General features: G+C 46.9%; 1 protein-coding gene across 1 annotated transcript in view; it reads right to left on the bottom strand.

Moving 5' to 3' along the window:
• The window catches only part of Shisa6 (shisa family member 6), a 283641-nt gene that overhangs the window by 260397 nt on the left and 2912 nt on the right, over positions 1–20332 (bottom strand). The window contains exon 3 of the mRNA XM_055593994.1: positions 19688–20330. Within this exon, the coding sequence (XP_055449969.1) occupies positions 19688–20330 (643 nt within the window). The remainder of the gene's footprint in view (positions 1–19687; positions 20331–20332) is intronic.

Below are 20332 nucleotides of genomic sequence, written 5' to 3'. Positions count from 1 at the left end.
TCAACCCCACATCTATGTTTGGTATCTTCATTCCCTCACCCTTTTAATTATTCAAGACACCTTCCTATTATCTTTCTGTGATTAAAAAGACTGAGTTACAAATTATGATAGATATGTAGGCCAAAGGAATATAATTGAAAACCCAAGCACAAACTCCTACATTTATAGTCAGTCAATCCTTTTCCAAAAAGACAGACAAGCATTAGGGCTGGAGCAAACACTTGGCAGTTAGGAGGGCACCCTGCTCTTTCAGAGGACCCAGGTTCAGTTCCCAGAACCCAGGATGGATGGATCACTGTTGCCTGCAACTCCAATTCCAAAGGGATCCAACACCTTCTTCTGGCCTCCTCAGGCACATGTGAATCACATCAATTCATGCAGGCACACACATACGCACACAAATTAAAAAACACTTCTTTAAAAAAATAATTAATTAAATGTCAAACGTTAGTAGAGAAAAAAAATTAAAAAAAAAAAAAAACAATTCTCCTAGAGCAACTAGCTTTCCATGTTGGATATTAAACTCATACTATACATACAGATCAGTTCAAAGGGGATTCTAATATCTAAATGTTAATGCAAGCACTGTAAACTCTTAAAACACAAATGTAAGGAACTGCAGTTTCTTAATCTGGTGATGGTTTCTTACACATGATACTGAAAGTACAAGCAACAGCAACATGAGAACATTAAAACATCACTGTCTCAGAGGAAGCCTTCTCAGAAGCTGACGGAATCCACAGAATGGGAGAAAATACTTGTAAAACATGACTGATAAGAGGCTGGAGCGGTGGCTCCACAGTTCAGAGCACCTGCTGCTCCTGGAGAGGACCCAAGTTTGGTTCCCAGCACCCACATGGTGGCTCGTGACCAACCACAACTCCAGTGTCAGGGGACCCAACCGATGCCCATCTGACCTCTGCAGGAACCAGGAACACACAGGTTCTCACACACACACATTTGTGCCAAACACTCACGCACATAAAATAAACCTAAAAACAAACAAACAGCATATAGAATGAATCTTAAAATTCAACACTAAAACACTCCTCAGTTTAAAAATGGACACAAGATTCAAACAGGCATTTCCCCCATGTGTCTGTTTCCTTGGGGAAACTGCCCACCAAAATCTCCTTGTGGAACCCATGTGCACATATGTAGACCACCATGACCAGGCAGTTAATGCCAAGTGCCAAAAAAGTACTAATGTGGCTTCTTCACACTGTAGCAGAAATTCACCTAAAGTGGTCTTTTTAAAACTCTACTTTATTTGGGGTGTTCAGGCCTCTACCACCCTTCCACCAACCCCCCAACCTTAAGTAGGAGAGAGAAAAGGTTACTGCGGAGAGGCAGCCCAGACCCCCTACTTCTCCCCGCCATTTTCAGTCCAGGGGTTCTTATAGAGCTCTATACCAATCTCCGTGGACCACAGATGCAGGGAGCCATCTCCTCCACGCTGCTGTGCCCCAAAGCGTTTCTTTCCCTCTGTCTGCTCCAAACCACCACACCCTCTCTGGTCTCTGGTCTCTGCAAACTGCTATGTGCCACACGCCAACACCAAATGCCACTCAGAGTGCCACTCCTTCTCTTGCTCAGGCTCACATTTATACTCTCAGAGTCCTAGACCATGCCCCTCTCTGTGCCTCACGTGGAAGGCTATTACCAGCTGGCAAAGATCATGCCCCACGCACGTGACAGTTAACAGGTGTAGACTAACTATAGCCCAACTAAAATCCCACAGGTGCAATTAAAACAAAAACATATTTACATAGCACAGCTTCTCTGATAAACAGTCTAACAGTTCCTCAAAATGCTAAGAACACAGCAAATACATGACCCAGCCTGCTCCTGGGAGAAACGAAAACAGATCTACATAGAACTTGTGTATGAAGAAGGTTAATGGCATTATGGATAACAGCCAAAGGGTAGGAGCAAGCCAAATGCTCATTGGTTGATGAATGGATAAACAAATGTGCTGGGCTCACACAATAGAGTATGAATTGGTCATAAAAACGAAAGGAGTATTGATAGACACCCTAGCATGGAAAGAACCTTGAAACACATCACCCTGCATAAAATGACACATCCCTAAAGGCTAGGTTTATATAAAGCATCAAGTTGAGTAACGCCATGGAGAAAGGATTGCTAGAGGTACAGGCTTTCCTCTGGGGAGGGTAATGCACAAAGTTTAAATAACGGTGGCAGCTGCGTTAAGATAGAAAGTATAAAGACCACAATCTTGTACATTTGGAAATGTAAGGATGACTGTTCCATTAGATAAGTTTCATCTCATCAAAGCTAGTACTGGGGAGAGAGAGAGAGATCTCCCTGATTTGTTTTCTGGGTGCTTATAAAGTGTCCATACTACTTCTGTGATGTCCATGAGGAAGAGTGGCTTGACATGGCTAAACCTTTTGGTCGGCAGGACTCACCCTGTATCATGACTCGAGTGGAGTGATGTTGTTCCCTCCTTTCTATCTCGGGATAATTGGTCATATCTGGAGGCATTTTGCTTATCATGAAAAGCAAGGACGGAGGTGCTACTGGCACCCAGAAGGTGGAACAGGACTCAACACCCTACAGTGGACAGAGTTCTCAAGGGTCAGCAGTGGTGAAGTGAGGGCCCTGAGGGAAATCTGCTCGGCCCTGGGTGAACTAGAAAGCTGGTTCCACAAACATCCAATCAAGATGGAACGACAGCAAGTTCTGGGGACACAGAGGGTCTAGGGACCCTAAAGTGAGTGTCCCTTCTGTTGGAGCCACCATGGTCCCTCATCTTGGTGCAGGCCTGGATGTGACAGAGAAGAGTAAGATAGCCATGCTTTTATCTACAGAGACAGTTTAAGTGAGATTTCCTGAGACTTTTAACCTTATTGCCTATGTCCCAGGGCTGGGAGCTCCTGGAGGCCATCTCTAAAGAAGACTCGATTAATGGTCACTTTCTTAAAAAGCTGCAGGCCCGGTGGATCTGAGTAAGTGAGGTCTGGCTAACAGCTTGACAATTAAGCCATGACTCTGGGTTACAGCTGAGCTCTGGCCTCCAGTGTCCGGGCCACCTGATTAAAAGAAACTAGTTCAGACTGATCTTCTGCAGCCCAATGGAGTGGGCTGAGCTGGGATCCCAGCCAAGTGGGAAAGGGGGTTAACTGGAAGGTGTGTTTCTCAACCCCCCTGTACACAACACATGGCCTCCTGACCACTTACCAGCTCCCTGTCCTGCCCATTCTCTCAGCTCAGTGACCTCCCTCTTTGCTCTGGTTCCTCTCTTCCTTCCATCCTTCACTCTCCAGGGTGTTTGATAAATATTATTCTAATTGTGAAATGTGTGATCGCGGTCTCACCTAATTAATTTGGATATGCCAGAGGAAATGGGTTAAGGCCTGAGCTACTTTCTAACCAAAGCAAAGAAACTTGGTCACTGAGAAATAACTGAAGCTTTGTAAGAGTGGGCAGCAAGTTCCAGGGTCTCGGGGACAAAGTCAGGGCAAAACAAGAAAGAAGAAACAGGTCAGGAAAGAGAGAAAATAGGAGTTAGAACCAGAGGAGAGGCGAAGGGAAGGGGGAGGGGAGGGAAAGCAAGGGGGAGAAGTAGAGACCCAGACCAGATGCCAGAGCAGCAGAAAGGACACACAGAGAGAGAAACCAGTAGAAAAGGCAGTTGAGAGAGGAAGGGAAATAGGGAGAGACCCATTCAGAGTTGCTTCCTGCTCTCACCAGCTGGGCCTGCTAATTTAGCAAATGCCAGGTGATTTCTGGGCATGCAGAAACAATTAGCAAATGAGTGATTTGGGTCAAGACCAGTTTATTTATTTGCTTAAAACCTTGGGAAATGTTGTCAATGGTCTCAAGGAAATGTGGATAGAAAGCTATTCCAAAAAGCATATTCAGAGACAAGAGAGGGAACTAGTGGGAAACATTCAGAGAAAAGGAAACTCAGAGGGACACACAGAGCTGACCATGTGAGGGAGCAAGGGCAAGGCTCCACTGGTACCCCATCATATGTGAGGACAACAAATACACCTACTTTAGGAACTTGGAGAACACCTTCACCCCAGCCCTCTTCCCTGTCCATCATGCCAGCTGCACTATGTAATGTATCAAGCCAAAGGGCTCTTTTGCCTGAAAAAATCCATTTTCTTGCTGATTTCACTGTTCCCTCTTCTTTGATGGTTTCCTGTGGTGCGTGCTTCATGGGAGAGTGTCAATTAATTGGGAAACAAATCCAATTCTGATCATTCAGGCCAGGAAACGTGGGCCTCTTCGGTCATAGGCATTGTGTTTAGTCATCAGGATGGTGGAAATGCCATCTTACCTTTGAATAGCACTTCCTCTCTAAGTATGATCCTGCCCAGCCCCCTGCCTTTGCTTCTAGCACTGTGACCTTTACAACAAATAGAGTACCCTAATTTTTACTAAGGATTTAAGATTCAGACTTATATCAGTACTCAAACAAGATGGAACAGAAATTCAGAGCGGGGCTTCTGACAAGCCTGAGCATTTTTTGGTACAGAGAGACTACTGCTTATCTGTATCTCACTTTCCTCTTTAATGATTTTTTTCTGCTCTCCCCGAGATGGGCCTTTGTCAGATGGGTTTTTGTCTTTTCTTTTCTTTTTTCTTTTTCTTTTTGCTTTCTGTGATAAACACCATGTCCTAAAAGCAACTTGGGGAAGAAAAGGTTTATTTAGCTTATATATTGCAATCACAGTCCAACAACGAGGAAAGTCAGGTCAAGAATGTGGAGATAGGCACTGAAGAAGAGGCCATGGAAGAACATTGCTTACTTATTGGCTGGCTCCCCATAGTGTGCTCAGCTTGTTTTCTTATACACCTGCTCAAAGGTGATACCATCCAGGGTGGACTAGGTCCTTCCTCAACAATCGTTAAGTCAAGAGAATGTTCAGACAGGCTTGCCTACAAGCCAGTCAGGTGAAGGCATTTTTTTTTTCAACTGATATTCTCTCATCCCAGATGACTCTAGGCCTTGTTAAGTTAATAAACACTAAGCACTACGGCCTTCAAGTTTAGCAAACGTCAGGTGATATGTGGGCATGCAGTAACAACTAAATGACTGGGTCAAGACCACTTATTCACTAGCTTAAATATCTACTGTACTTATCCATTCATCTACATTCATCCATTCATCTTCTAATACATCCATTCTTTGCACCTACCCATCCATCCACTGGTCCATCCATCCACCCTCCCATCCACATACCCAACCATTCATTCATGCTCCTCCCATCTATTCACCTATCTATTCATCTTTGTTCCTCCAATCTACCTAACTATCAGTCACCCACTCATCCATCCATCCATTCACTCACCCACACATTCATTAATCCCATTCACCCATCAATGTATCCATCCTTCCTTCTAGCCTCTTAAGCACAGTTTTTACCTCCTGTGTCCCTACCATGGTCTCCGAACAATAGAACTTTACAGACTATTCAATCTTTAGTGGACCTCTGACCTCAGCTGCAGCTCAGCCACTCAGGTCTATTTTTCACTGTGAGTCATTAACACCAGCAGCTTTGAAATATCACAGATTTCAGCAGCTAACCTTTCAGTCTGATGAAATCCTAAACAGGTGCCACCATTCTTCATTAGATCCCTGCTCTGCATGAGGCCAGAGTGGGAAACTAAGCACTGCTCTGCCAAGTTCTGGTCCCCTGGCCTTCGTGATTTACCAAGTTTGAGAGCAGATGTGGCAAAGGAACACAAAATGAAACTTTAGGGTTTTCTGCCTCATTTCTCATTCACCAAGCAGATGGTCAAACCCAGGTCTCCTTGAAGTATGTGCAAACCTGCGACCCCTTATCTCACCTTGTAAGACTGGTCTATTGATACCCTGTTCATGGGGACCCGGAAATAGCCACATGGACATTAGGAGCAGGCACATCCCCGGTTTTCTGAGCCACAGAAAAAAGCTTAAGCCACGTAAAAGAAGAAAATGTGATCAGCAACAACCCAGTAAGTTGTTCCACGCCAAGAGCGAAGCTAGTCCAACAGTCAGGCCCTAGTCATGCCGATTCTCCTTTGGGGAGGGAAGAGATAATGATGCTGGGAAGGTATGAAAAAGGCCAAAGTGGACAAGTCCACAAATAAACTATTGCAGTGAATGTGCTTAGTCCTGAGGACCAACTGGATCATTCCTGTTTTTTGAAGAATTTTCTCAAGACATCCCTGACTCATTGTGTATACTGAATATAATTAATTCTATTCTGTTGCCACTAGGAATTGGGCTTCTTGATGAGAGGGGCCATCAGCCTCTCACAGAGGTTTGGTCCTCCTCACAGAGAAAATAAAGTGTACATTTTAAGAAGGGGAACTGCCAAAAGTGCAAAGCAATTCGTGGAAATTGGTTTTGTTTTTTCCCTGTATATCTCTGATAGTTGCTTCTTTTATAATTCCCTAGAAGTAATGTATAGATGCTCTAGTCCAGCTAGGTAAAAGATTCCAGTTATTTGAGTTCCAAATAACTGAGATCTTACTGGCATTGAACTTGATGACAGGCTGGCGTCCTCTCTGACCTCTCCTTTGCCATTCTCTTCTGGACAGTCAGAGTTTTTATCCTCCAAAATCTGCAGTCAGGACAACTGAAATGAACATATTTTTAATAACCTCGGACCAAGGAGAATGGCTTAATTTATTTCTCCCTATTCCCAGTTCTCTCACAGTCCACTTGAAAAACACAGCTGCTGGCTTTGTGTGTGCACAAGACCGCTCTCCTCACACAGAGGCGCAGAATGGATGCAGGATCTCATTTGTTGGTTAACAATGTCTATGCATCTGCATTGAGCTGTTCTGCAGGTCTGAGTTGTCCCCAGCACAATTGGAATTCATCACGGCTAGTAAATATCTCTGCAAGGAAAAGGGCGGCCTGCTTGTTCTGGTTTTCAAGTAAGCAGGGCCAGTGGATGCTCCTGCCTGATGTCTGCCTGTCCTGAGGCTGTTGATAGTGGAGTCTCCACTAGCTCATTCCTCGCAGCAGCATCTCTATGCACTTCCTCCTCAGGAATCATAATGCAAATTTACCCATGTCTAAGAAATGCAGAAGCATCAAGACCAAACTTTCCAGCAATCTTCGGGTGATTTGATAATGAATCAGATTTGAGTGTGTCAAGTGTTGCTACTGGCTAACTGAAAGTGGGGAGTGAGGGGGGCAGGAGGCTGTTACCAAGATATGTTAGCATAACCATACAACCAAGCATGTGAAAGATGAGTCTATGAAAGCACCTGCATGTAAGGTATACGTTTACTGTGTATTTGGGCTAGTTTTGGTTGTTTTCCATGTTCTGCTTGTTTTGTTTTGCCTTTTGCTTCTGCTAAAAGACCTCAGTCTCTAGGTAAGAAAAAAAACACAGCATAACCTGACGACTAAATACTGGGATTCTGAACCAGGGAACCTAAGTTGGGAGCCTGGCCATTTCGTACATTGATGGTCATTAGCTACTTACACTCCCATGGCTCTGTTTTATCATTAAACACTAAGCCAAAGTAATAAGGCCAAAAATAATATTGTCTACCTCTCAGGGTCATCATGAAGATTGAATTTGCTAATATTTGGGAAACATTTGGAACAGAGTCTGGTGCCTAGGAAGCACTAAATAAATATTTGCCTAAATAAACTTTAAATGGGCTCAGGCTACAGAAACACAACTATAGCCCGGGTGGAAGAAAGAAGCTGTGGGGACTGACTCAGCAAAGCGGCTATAACAAAACTCTCAAATCACGTGGTCTAGCTGTGGCCATGGTCATCTTGGAAAGAACCACTCACAGATCACATTTCCCACCCCAGCCTAATGATCCCAGTCTACATGCTCACACACCAGGTGTTTTTGAACCCTTTACTTGGGCCTGGAGAGGCAGGTGTGAAGAGGGTGTGTGTTCTTTTTCACTAAGCCATTGCAGAGCATATTTTGCCTGTCATACAAGGAGTCAAGATAAAGGCCCATGGAGAGGCAGAGGACTCATAACCATGAATTCTGTCAGGGGGCAAACGCATCAACCTGACTAAGCAAACATTTTCTATGAAGTATTCAGTCTTTTTCTTCTTCTCCCCTTTTTGCTTCTACTATCCATCTTTTTCTTCTTTAAGATGAGCATAAACATTATTATCATTTTCATGCTCTAGTAAATAATATTCATGTAAATATTCTTTAGTCAGTCATTCAGTAGTTTTCATTATATTTTTCACTATTCCTGTTTAACCAAACAAGGCTGACACTTCCTGTCCATCCCTATTAATGGGACCTACAACTAAGAAAAAAATGCTTCCTTGAGCTTTGCTTTTCAACCAGCTTCCCTAAAGAACCCATTGGGTCTCGAAGCTCACTTTGCATGGCTGGGCTCCATGTGTAGTTGGTGTGGTAGGTGGACAGACTGTTTAACCAGAGAAACATGAAGCCATGTCCCACGGGAAGACTCACCAACATGGCTATTGATTCAAATGATGGACACTGAAGAGATGATAGAGGGGCCTTGGCTGCAATCTTTGGGGAGATGTCTTACAGTCTCGAGAAAGTAAAGAGTCAGTTTGGGCTCCCCATGAATGTCAACTGAAAATGCATCCTAAGAACAGACTGAATGTCTGCAGAGCAGATCAATGAATGGGCACTTACACTCCAAGAGTTGGAAGATGACGCCCAGAGGGAAGGGACTAAACATGCATTATAAGTCCCTTTCTACCAAGAGGATCTATAAGATAAACATGCTAGAGCCAAGCATTCTTATGAGGCCATTTGCAGAGGACATTTCCGTCCTTCAACATGGACTGTAAGAACACAGGAATGTATAAGGAAAAGTGAATGTTCTTCCACCCTCAGGGATGCTGCTCTTTTAACTAAAGATGTCACCTGTTGTCCTGACTTTCCAGGTGCAATGGGGTCAGAATGGGGCCGTAGAAGCCCATATCACTACAGCATATTCACTCTTATCTCACATCCATGACAGACCAGAGGAGCCAAAGGACTCACTCAAGATCATGGAGACAGAAAGTGATAGAAGCGGCTTCCTATCTTGACATTCAAAAAATGCTCCAAGGCAGGATAAGATGAATGACACCCTCCAAAAGTAAGAGAAAAGAGCTTTGTTATCTGTCCCTTGATAGCATATAAGCAGATGAAGAAGAGGATGCCAAAGTCCTTTTTTTCTACAAGAGGCAGGGATGCCTGATAATTGTTTTCAGATCATTCCTATAGGAGGTGCTGCCTCCTCCAAACAGGTGTTGAAATGGCGATTTATGCACCTTAGGTCACTGAGCGAGCCCATCAAAGGGAACAAAGGTCCTCTATCTCCCATCAGTTGTCTGAAGGCAAGTTGTCTGAAGTTGGCCTCTGGACCCCTTTCCTCTCAGGGTCAGCTGACCATCTGGCAGCTATGACATCATAACACTACTTCTCAAAGTCAAAAGAGCCGTGGATTCTCTAAAATCATAAAAGAATGAAATGAGAAAAGGAACGAGAGAGAATTGGAGAGACCCCAGAGAGAATTCAAAAAGCATTTTGAAGAGAGTTGAGCAACAGTCACTCCATAGCAGTTGAGGGAGGCTGATCTCAATGGATGAAACAGGAACAGAATTAGAGAACACAAACAGAACATAACTAACTATGTATGTGCACACACATGCCTGGGCACAATATTGAGGATTCCACTTTGGCCTGATGCACGCTGGGCAAATACTCTATTCCCAGCCATCTTTGACTTTTCATTTTTGAGTCCAGGGTCTCACTAAATTGTCCAAATTGTGCATTTACTCTATGAGTGTAAAGAATAGTGTAGTGCCAGGTAGGCCTTGAACTTGTGGTCTTCCTGCATCTGCTTCCAGAATAGCTGAAAACAGGCCTACATCACCAGACTCAGGCATGAGGTAACATTTTTACTGTTCCTTGAGCCATTGTGGGGTTGTAAATAAACTTTAAAAATAATAAAATAAAATTGATCTTTGGAAGCTACTTCACTGAATAGATATGAAAGAGTTATCATCAGCATACCGACTGTCTGATTGTCCACCTGGTCTGCTCACAGACATCCTGTCCTTCTCCATGGTGTACATGCCCTGCACAGTCTTTGGAGTCTTGTCTGAGCTATTAATCTGCTCATCATAGCTTTTTATCAGACAGAGAAAAGAAAGAAAAACAACTTCATCCAGGTCCCATTAGGATAAGTTTTGAATTAGTGGCATCTGAATCGATGCAATTTAATGAAGTCACAGCTGGATGAATTCAAGAAGAGATGGAGTGGGGCGAGATTAGAAAGACAAGACAAAGGTGTCCAGGAATGGTGAGAAGGAAAGATGGGAAGGCAGTGGCAAGAGAAACAGATTTGCTTAAAAACCTGATATTCCTCTTCGCAAATGTTCCAGGGTGCAGAGAAAAGTCAGTCACTGCTTGGACATGGGTCCTGGGCCTGAAGCTGGCTGTGGATCATCTAAGCACAAATGGCCTGTGCTGGCTACCCAAACCTATGAGCTGTCACTCCCAGGAAAGCTTAGGCAGGTTTTTTGACACACAGCAATAAGTCAGAGACAGCCGCCGACTAGAAACGCAGCGGGAAAGCAATACTCCATAGTCTTTTCCATGGGGGAGCCTTGATGTGAGCCTCATTCATCCTCCAAAAGAGCTGTCAGTTTGAAGTCACCACTCTCTCCCGCTGAAATCTGACTCCAACTCCAGAACTAGAAAAAACAAACAAACAAAAACTTCCCAACAACTCCCTGCTCCTCACTCTCCCTCTTCCCACCCATCTGCTAAACCCCATCAAAGGTCTAAAGCCCCAGGACCTAGAGAAGGAGAGTATGGAAGAGATCTAGAAGGCTCTCTGAGATCTACTGAATTAACAGCCCATCCCAGGGTTCCTCCCCAGGGAGCAGCTGGAGTGCAGAAAGAAGGAAAAGGGTGGAAACCACGCTTCCCAGAAGAGGACATTTGGCTAAGAGAACAACAAGTATGTCCAGAGGACAGGTGTTCTGAATAATGAGACTTTAATGCAGAAGCTAATGGGAACAGGACATGAGACCAAATGCCAGAAAAGCAAGGAATAATGAGCGTGTTTGAGAAGGCTACAGGAAGCAAAGACTCTTCTGCTGACGTCAGGGCACAGGGCCAAGGCCCCAGCCACGCAGAGCCTGGCTGGAGCTTTAGCTCCCAGGGCCCTGGAGACAGGAATGGTGGCTTTAGGCATGGAAGATCCTAGGAGGGCAAAGAGATGCAAGGAGGCAAGAGCACTAACCACAGTGCTCTGCAGAGCTTGGTTTCTAGCGGAGAATGAAACACCTTCCACAGCCAGTGCCTCTGCTCCAGTACCCCTGCTGTGGTACTGCAGAGGAGGGATGCCAGGGCTGCAGACATAACAGCTGGAGGCCACGCCCAGCTGTGGCTGTTCAGGTGTCTTAAGATTCCTTCCTCTCTGTGTCCTTCATGTCAGAGGACTTGAGAAAGAAGGAGGCAGAGAAGGAGCAAAGTTCTGAGTTAACACAGCTAGCAGGACAGAAGTGAGAGAGGAGAGCTGTAATGGGCATGAGAGAGTCAGGCCGCAGCTCTCTTTTGCATTTGCAGCACTGGGTGGGGGACAGGTGGGAATGTGATAAGTGGACCTATTAGAGAGCTGTGGGTCTCAGCAATTAAAGCTAGGGATGGCCTGAGGTCTGTCCTCTCCCTGGACCTCATCTTTCCTCCACCCCCTAGCAACCCTCACTTCTCTCAGAGGCTATGACTCATGTACAATTGCCCAGGGCTTCTTCCTAAACCATACAGGGGCTTGGATCCTTTTTGTTTTCCCCTCAGTGGACTCTGAGGTTTCGTCTTGCTCCTTATACTTCTCTGTATGCTTTTACTGTCTCGGCCAACAGCACCAACCCTTGAAACAAAACCCTCTCACTGTTCTGGGCACCTCTGTACCCCAAATGAAGTCTAAGTGGAGATGTTACTAGCCCTAGATGAGAGATCATTGATCCTCTCATACTTTCTGGTGACAAGTCATCCCCCGCACAGGCAGAGGGATTGCTTTCTTAAGTATTTTGGGTATCCCTGACTGTCAGGAAAGTGAAAGACATTTACTTTTCTGGACCCTAAAGGAAGGTGGAAATGGGCAACGTAGTGGTGGCATGGCCATGGGCTAGTCATTATGCCTCTCTGAGGAGGCTTCCTCACCTGTAAAACAAGCCTCTAGGCTCTACTGGGCTGAGGGGCAGGGATGCGAAGGCTTAGCCTGAAAAATGCAGAACAGGGCTCCTGGTGCAGGGTAGGTCTTCAAGGCCAGACCCTGTTGTTTGAGACCTCAACTAGCTGAAACCTTGGGGTCTTATAGCTTTCCTGAGTTCCACACATGATAGAAGAGTGTAAGTTCCTGGCAGGAAGAACTCCTACCTTTTGATACCCACTGCACAATTTCATAGTGAAACAGACTCCCTCAAGAGTGTTAGAAAGTGGCCCACACATGTACTGGGGGGGGGCGCATAGGATTAATACATATACCAAGGCGCCTACTTTCCCCCTCTGCAAGAGCATACCCATGACACCCATGACGGCCCCAACTTCCCAGGCTATATTGGCTCTCTGCCTCTTGCCCTTGACTCAACCAGCCCACTCTTGCCCCAACCAATCCCATCCCATTAAAATGAATTTGGGGGCATGGGAAGAAGGTAGGTATGATAAATGGTTGTCAAGAATCTTCCAGAAATACTGTGGAGCCTCATCTCATGAATCTGCAAATATCTACGGCAGCCTGCCCCAACTGGTAACCCCATCTGAATACAGAATTGCAGAGGCGGTGGCCCTGTGATGGAGGGCGGAGGGCAGTGAACAGGGGCTCTGATCCCCGGCTTCCGCTCTGCATGCATCCCAAAGAAACTGGGTCCCTTTACCCTCGGTATCAAAGCAGGAAGCTAAATTGAGCGATCTGTCTACTATTTTATACAGGAATGTGGGACATTCTTTTTTCCACCCTTTTGGACAGTTATCTGAAATGTTTGATGCATATTCAACTCCTTTCTTTTGTCTTCTTTCCCAACTACCCCACAGCTTGCCCAGCACCCTGTTGTCGCATGAAACTGGCCTAAGAGGTTCTTATCTTCCCCTGTGAGGAGCAGCCCTGTCCCCATGGTCTCGGGGCAGGTGAGTGGCTCTCTCCTCCCCTGGTCCTGCTTTCCGAGACAGTAGAGATGCTCCTACCAGCAGCTCCTATCGTGAGGGCATGGTGGCATCCCATCACTTTGTCTATTCATTAGCCTGACCCATGGCTTATTACTGCTTAAATGAACCAGATCTCCCTGGGAAGGTGAAAATACGCTGTGGTTACCAAAAGCCAAAGCGACTGTCCATAGAATCTCAAAGTATCACCAGGAGAAGTGCTATGGAGCCATTTGAGGAAGAAGAATCGGCATGTAGTCTCTCAAAGAGACTGCTTAGGAAAAGAATTCAATAAATACAGGCACCCCAGTTCTTTAAAAGGGAGGACCAGGCATATCAAATGCAAAGCCCCCAAGCATCATGCCCTACCGATTCATCTCATAATGATGAGCCCAAACTTCCAGCCCTGGTAGCTGATAGTTTCTTGATGATCTAAGATTAAGAAAAGGAACAAGACTCACCAGGAATTGTGTTCTTGTGTCTCAAAGGGTGATCTTACGTACACCTCAGGGTGATTCTGGACACACACACACACACAAACACACACACACACACACACTGCAGAACCTCACTGATGTGCTAAGTCTCAGGAACACCCCCCACCTCCAGGTAAGAGCGGAAGCATCTACAGCCACATTTTTAATTTCATATTTTCACCCACACTGTTATTCAGTGTTGCCTTGCCCTGGTCCACCCTCCTCTGGCATATGCTGTATTTTCCTTTTTCAACAGTCTGCATTACTCACATCTTATTAAAGGATTATGCTTAGATCAGGTTATTGCCCTTTAGAAAAGAACGCGGAGAAACTGCAAAAAAGACCAGGGACGATCTCAAGAAATCATGTTGGTGGATGGAAACACGGAGGCCGGCAAGACTCAAGAGCTAGACACAGGGAAGGGAGGGAAAGAAGACTGTCACTCACATCTCCAAATATCTGGAAGTTATTTGCTGATGACTAAGAATCAAGCAGAAAACAATACAGACTGCTTTCAGTGAAGAAGATGAGATTGAGCTTGACCCTAGACTCCAGGGGTCTGGGGCTTTCAGCCAAAGCTCACTCAGCTATTAGCCTGGACATGTGTCACTGTGACCCATGCTCTGTTGATTTCAAGCGCCTCATTTATAAAATTACAGAGTTAAACTGCCTGTGGGAATAAGCCCACAATTCTGAACTGGATGACAAAATAATGGAATATGTTAGTCTGCCTTTTCGTGAGACTTTGGTTTTACTTGTAGAAAAATAATTGAGTTAACAATCTGCCCAGATTGCTTTTACAATTAGCCTACTACAGGCTCAAGGCCAAGGGCCTCAGACCCTGTTAGTGTTTGCTGGTAAGCTCCCCACACCTTCTTCCCCTCTATAATATCTGCCAACAAAAGCAGTACAAATATGAGGTCATAAATGTGACTCAGGGAAAAATAATGAGTTTGAGTTTTTCAAAGTAAAGAAAAGAGGAACAAAATCACCACAGAAGGGGCATTCGCAATGAAGGTAGCTTGGGCCTCACCTACCCCATCACAACCCCCTCTCCCTCCCCACTGTGACACATCTTACACATCCATCAAGTCACACTGTAATTCTGTAACTTCATAAAATATATATTGCCAAAGAACGTGACAAAAACTGTAAGGCAAGATGCACTTGGGTCTATGACATGGGCTGTTTAGAACTCTGAGTGGACAGGGTTGGCTACGGGGAAGACGGAAGCTGCCAACTGTCACAGCCAGAAACAGAGAGCTAGCTCCAACATGCAGGAGGTGGAGGCTCTCCCTGACTATGAAGATTAAGACCTAAATAATACCCTGCCAGGCTCCGGAGAAATCAGCCAGTGGAACCAGAGAGAGGAAGTTCTTTTGCGTCTCCCTACCTTTTTATTCCAGATTTGTAGGCATGTCTGTCTGGGATAATTGACCTCTTTCAGTCAGCACACCTTTCAGATGTCTTAACCATAGCTTTCTGCACAATTGATCTGAATCAGCACCCCAGTCAATGCAATCTTTCATTTAAAGCAGTTGAAAACAATGAATTACACTCTGTCTTTTACAAGTTATTTAGGAGAGCAGACCTATGGAAAAGCTCTTAGTTTCTCAGTAGCAGATTCCTTGAAATGAATGTACTCTGAGGCAGGATGGGATGGGGCAGGATGCAATTCTTCTGAGCTTCCCGGTAGTGCAGGAAGAAGTAGGAAGACAGAGAGCAGCATGACCCCAGACGGTTCTCAAGGTCTCAGGATTGTCAAGGTTGTCAAGGCTCTGCTTAGACAAGCATTTGCATGGTTGTATTGCTAAAGCAAACATGAACCCTGTTAGCCGGTGTGTCAAGGGGAGTGTGCTTTGGAGTTTGAACCATTTTCTGCCCTCTCAAGGTGAGCAGGCCTCACATGCAATGCATCCACATATACTCAAGAACCATAACAAAGACAGGCCTGTGGGAGGGGCTATAGTGTAGCTTTGTTCTGCTTTGTTAAGTCAGTGGTAGCCATCAACATTTTGTCCAATCACTTCCTCTGTTTTTGTTATCTTCTTTCTGCCTTCCTAGGATCCTGCCCCTAACCATCCTTCATAATACTTCTGTAATTTCCCAGCTTTCCCTATGTGCCCTTTCTAAAAAGGAAAAGGAAAAGGAAAACAAGAAAAATGTAAAAGAACTTTTCAGCCTAAGGTAAGATTTGTTTTTCCTCTTTCCTCCCAAACTTCAAACTTCTGTATCAATTCATTACGGGGAGCTCATGTCAAAAAAAAAAAAAAAAAAAAAAAAAAAAAAGGAAGGAACCTTTGACAGGATTTGACAGCTTGTCTCCTGGTACTTAGAAAGAGTTCTTCCCTCCCTCAACTCTGGAGTGGCCCTGGTAAGGCAGGGATGGCCTGGATGGGAGCTCTCCCGGTTTATACTTGACTGCCAGAAGGAGAAAAGGCAATGCAAAGTTTTTCCCGACCTACTCTAGAAAGAAGAGAGTTAATGCGGGGACTCTGCCAAGTTACCCTCCCCTTCTGATGGCATGTTCCCGGGCTCTGCTTCTTTGAGCATCCTCCCATCTTCCCTGCCCACCTTCCTCCATACTCCCAACCCTGTACAGGCACCTCTGACTTCACCAACTGTGTCTACAGCATCTTAATACTTTCCTGTCCCATCTGTTAATTAGCCATTTAAAGGAGAAGCCATACAGGAAGCCATCCTTAGGGCAATTCTCATCTCCGAGACATTAATGAATCAACTCATGGTGAGGAAGAGGAATAGGTTTGGATGTGAGACAGCTAAGGGCAGAATAGAATGTCAAAAGGGGCTGGCCTCTGAGGCTCGATGCTGGGCAGAGCCCATACTCCTGGAGGACACGGTCTATCCTTCTCTTGGCAAACAGCCCCAGGTAACGACTACAGAGACACTCAGGAACCATGGCGATCAGTTCCAGCCTTAACCTGGCAAGTACTAAAACAGGGGTGAGAAGAGGATATAGCTTCTAATAGAACTAGGGTTCCAGCCAGGAAAGGCGGTGCACCCTCAACCAGAGCTACCATCGCTTTCTCCTCCCCAGAGCCCAGCTAGCTGGCTATGGTTACATTCACATCATTCCTACAGGAATGTCTGTCAGGATCCCCAGAGAGATGGCTAGCGCTCCTCCAGACACTGACTTCTCACTCAAAATCATGCTAGGGAGGGCTAATCACATCTAGAAAAATCAAATACGGCTCTTCCCTTCGAGGGAGGAAGAGACACAAAAACGTCTGGCCATAAGGAATGCACATGTGTATGGCAGGCAGAGGGCTGCCCAGCCTGTGAGCACCAAGGCAGAGCAGATGGCCAAGCCCATCTTCCATCTCTTCTCAAACTCCCACAATATTCCTTTGCAATGAGGCTTGCCTCACTGAAATGCCCTCAGACTCAGGACAACTTGCCCCAAGGAAAGAAGGGACCAGGTCTACCTGTCTTCAGGGAGGCTCGTGCATTGCAACAGCTCTGTTCTCCCTTTCAGGAAGGACACATTTCGCCTGCACTAATACAAAAAGCACTGAACTGAAGTACATCCTGTTTCCCTACTTGACCTCTGACCACAACATTCTCTGTTTCTCCCCACTTTCCCTAGGAGAAACTCACTACTGGGTGAATGCAAATCTCCCCCATCACTGCCCCCTTTCCCTTGCCTCTCTAACGACATGGATGACACAACTCCCCGCCCAGGTGTGGAAAGCAATGACCTCTGAGGTATGAGCAGAGGACGATGAGCCCACTCCAACTCTCACCCAAAGGTGCATGTGAGACTGATGTGGGCACTCATTGTGGCACACTTGGAAGAAAGAGGTCCAGGTGATATGCCATCTTGCCAGTTACCCAGAACTGAAACAAAGTTCCCGGACCTGCTCAAGGTCACCCGTGAGTGTCCTTAGTGATCACTGACCCTCTATCCCCTACCCCCAACCTGCTGCACATGCAATGAATGATAGGCACTGTCCCCTTTAAACCCAGCACCAGAATGATGGTTTCCAAGCACTGATCAGCAAAGGCTGCAGCTGCGGGAGTGGTGCTGTGAACTGCATGAAATCAGGAGGTGAATTTGAGGGAGAAACACATATATTTGCATAATGGTCTAAGGCCTGAAGTTCAGCTCTTTCCCTGTGGTGGTTCACTCTTGCCTTCTCTCACCCTAGAAACTGTCCCGATAGTGCCACTACATTTACCGCCCCCCATGTGGGATGGAGGGAGCCTGTGGGGAAGAAGAGAGGAACGTCAGGAACAGTGGCTTCTCCAGAGCCACATGAATGCCTGTCTTCACTGGGACTCACTCTCAGACTCTGAGGCGTCATCAACACAGCTGAAATGATGAACAAACTGCACAGGGCAGTGGGGGTAGGGCAGGGAGAAAGCCCAGGAGAGGCTGTGAGACTCAGCTAGAAAGTGGTAAGAGCCCAGGGTGGGTCTCATGATGCAAGAAGAGGGAAGAGGAGAGGAGCCTCTGAGTCCTGGGTCAATAGCATCTCTGCCTCAAAAATGCACCTGCTCCTCGGCAATCCCTTCTTTATTTTTCCAAGCTGAGCCAAGGGAGGATTCACTGCCAGACCAAACAAATTCCTAGGAAGTGCTACCTTGCTCTTATCTTATTCACATCAGCCATCTTCTACAGAGCAGGGCATGGAGACCATAGGCCATTGTGCACAATTCTAGTTCAAATCCAAAGCGATGCTGAGTAAGCCCATGCTGGAGTAGCTAAAGGACGGTGGTGGTAGCATGATCTGGTAATGAAGGGTTAAGAAGGGGTGCTCCCTCTAGAGTCAGCCCAAGTCTGGTACTTGAGCGTGAAATGCCTGCCTTTACTGGGTTTGGGTCACGAAAACCTGACAGGGAGTATCATCTTTTCTCCACACCCACATCATCGGGGGAGGGGGAGAGGCGGCCCTTTCAACATGCCCAGAAATTTCTGCCTGCCCTCCTCTTTTCAGCAAGGCAGGGGTGGTTAATGTTCAGAACAGCAAAGGGAGGAGGTTTTCAAGCCACGAGGATAAGAAAGGTGGGCATATGAGCTAAATGGTGGATGGGTGAGGTGAGGCTTGGTGGGTCAATTCACAGGTAGTGGACTGGGAGCTGGGCCTGGGAACTAGGGCAGTGCCCACTCTGTGTGCCAGAAATGGAAGTATTTCCTGGGGCAGGGCTTTCACTGGAGCCACATTCAACCATTCATCTTCCTGGGGACACTGAAAGCACAGCTGACTTGGCATCCTCTGCCTGTGCAACTCCTAAAGGAGAGGCTGTGCTCACGTTGTCCCTTTACCTCTGACTTTCCAATCATTTCCCTGGGAGCCAGAGACAGAGATGGGAGGCAATCAGGGTGGAACTTGGGACTATCATGTTCTAAGCTCCTGCTGTACATTCTGGAAGGGAACAGTTCTTTACCATGTGTGCAGGAAAGGGATGCCCAGCTGGGCGAAACACCATCAGAAGCGTTAACTCCGAGAAGTCTGCCTGGGGAGAAGTCCTCCAGTCTCAGCAGGAAAGATAAGCATTTCACTGGAAGACTTACCCTCTGTGCTTGGTCAACTTGAAACGGGGACCCTTCTCCCAGGCAGAGGCAGCCAACCTTTCCACACCATCCAGCTCTTAACACCTGGGAAAACCCCAGTTCACACGAATCCATTTGCTATTCTTTCAGCGAGGTGCCCGCAGTGCTCAGTTCTTTATATTAAGGTGGTACTCCAGTTTAAAAATAAATAAACAAATAAACCCACCCAAAAAAACAAAAACTAAACGTGATACATCCCATCAAAAATAAAGCCTGGGGATAGGAAAATTGGTGCTAGTCTTATCCTTGAACCTCGTGAATTCCACTGATTGGTACTTTGTGTTGCAAATCCCCTCTAACGCCAAAAGCACGCCTAAGCTGCTTCCTTCCTACGGAATGCGGGAGCAGCCACAGATTTACTGCTGGTAAAGGAAGCAGCGACGGTGGAAGTGACTCGGGAGGAGGAGGAGAGAAGAGCTGTGCATGGAGAGGACAGGACCAGGGAGCTATGTTATGAGGGGGCGAGGCCTGGGGACCCGAGGCAGGCACCCAGCAGCGCCTCTCACCTGTGGATGTTCATCTCTCGCGGGGGGCGGTGGGCCTTGTCATAGGAGACCTTGGCGAAGACGCCCGCCACGATGACGAAGGCGATCACCCCGCACGTGATGTAGACGGTGAAGTTGGTCTTGTCCTTCTCCGGGTCGTACTTGTTCTCGGGCCCCGGCGACACCACCTTGGTGCTGGGCGTCTGCACCCACACTGGGCTTTGGTAGTTGGTGCACTGGCGCTGGTCCAGCTTCTCGTGGCGCTTCTTGCAGCAGAAACGGTAGTAGCAGGTGCCGCAGCAGTACAGGTAGCCGCTCTCGCTGTTGTTGCACTCGAACTCCTTGTCGTACTGGCCGCTCACGTCGTAGTAGCCCCAGCACGTCTCGTAAGTGACGGCCGCGCTGGCCGCCGCCGCCGCCGCCGCCGCGGACTGTGCCCGCCGGCTGCCCGCCTCCGGGCCGCCGGACGCCCGGGCGGTGCTGTTCAGCTCGCGGCCGCCTCGGGCCAGGGCGCCCCCGGCACGCCGACCCCCGACGGCTCCGGCGCTCAGGGTCCGGTTGGCCGCGCGGCCGCGAGCGGCGTCCGCGCCGGGCGGCAGGTGCAGGGACGCGAGCGACAGCAGCAGCGACAGCAGCAGAGGCGGCAGCAGGAGGCGGCGCAGCGCC

This window comes from Psammomys obesus, unplaced genomic scaffold, assembly GCF_907164565.1.
Source record: "Psammomys obesus unplaced genomic scaffold, mPsaObe1.curated_primary_1811, whole genome shotgun sequence".
Lineage (NCBI taxonomy): Eukaryota > Metazoa > Chordata > Mammalia > Rodentia > Muridae > Psammomys > Psammomys obesus.
Note: the sequence above shows the minus strand (reverse complement) of the source record. Positions and strands in the feature narration are given on the sequence as shown.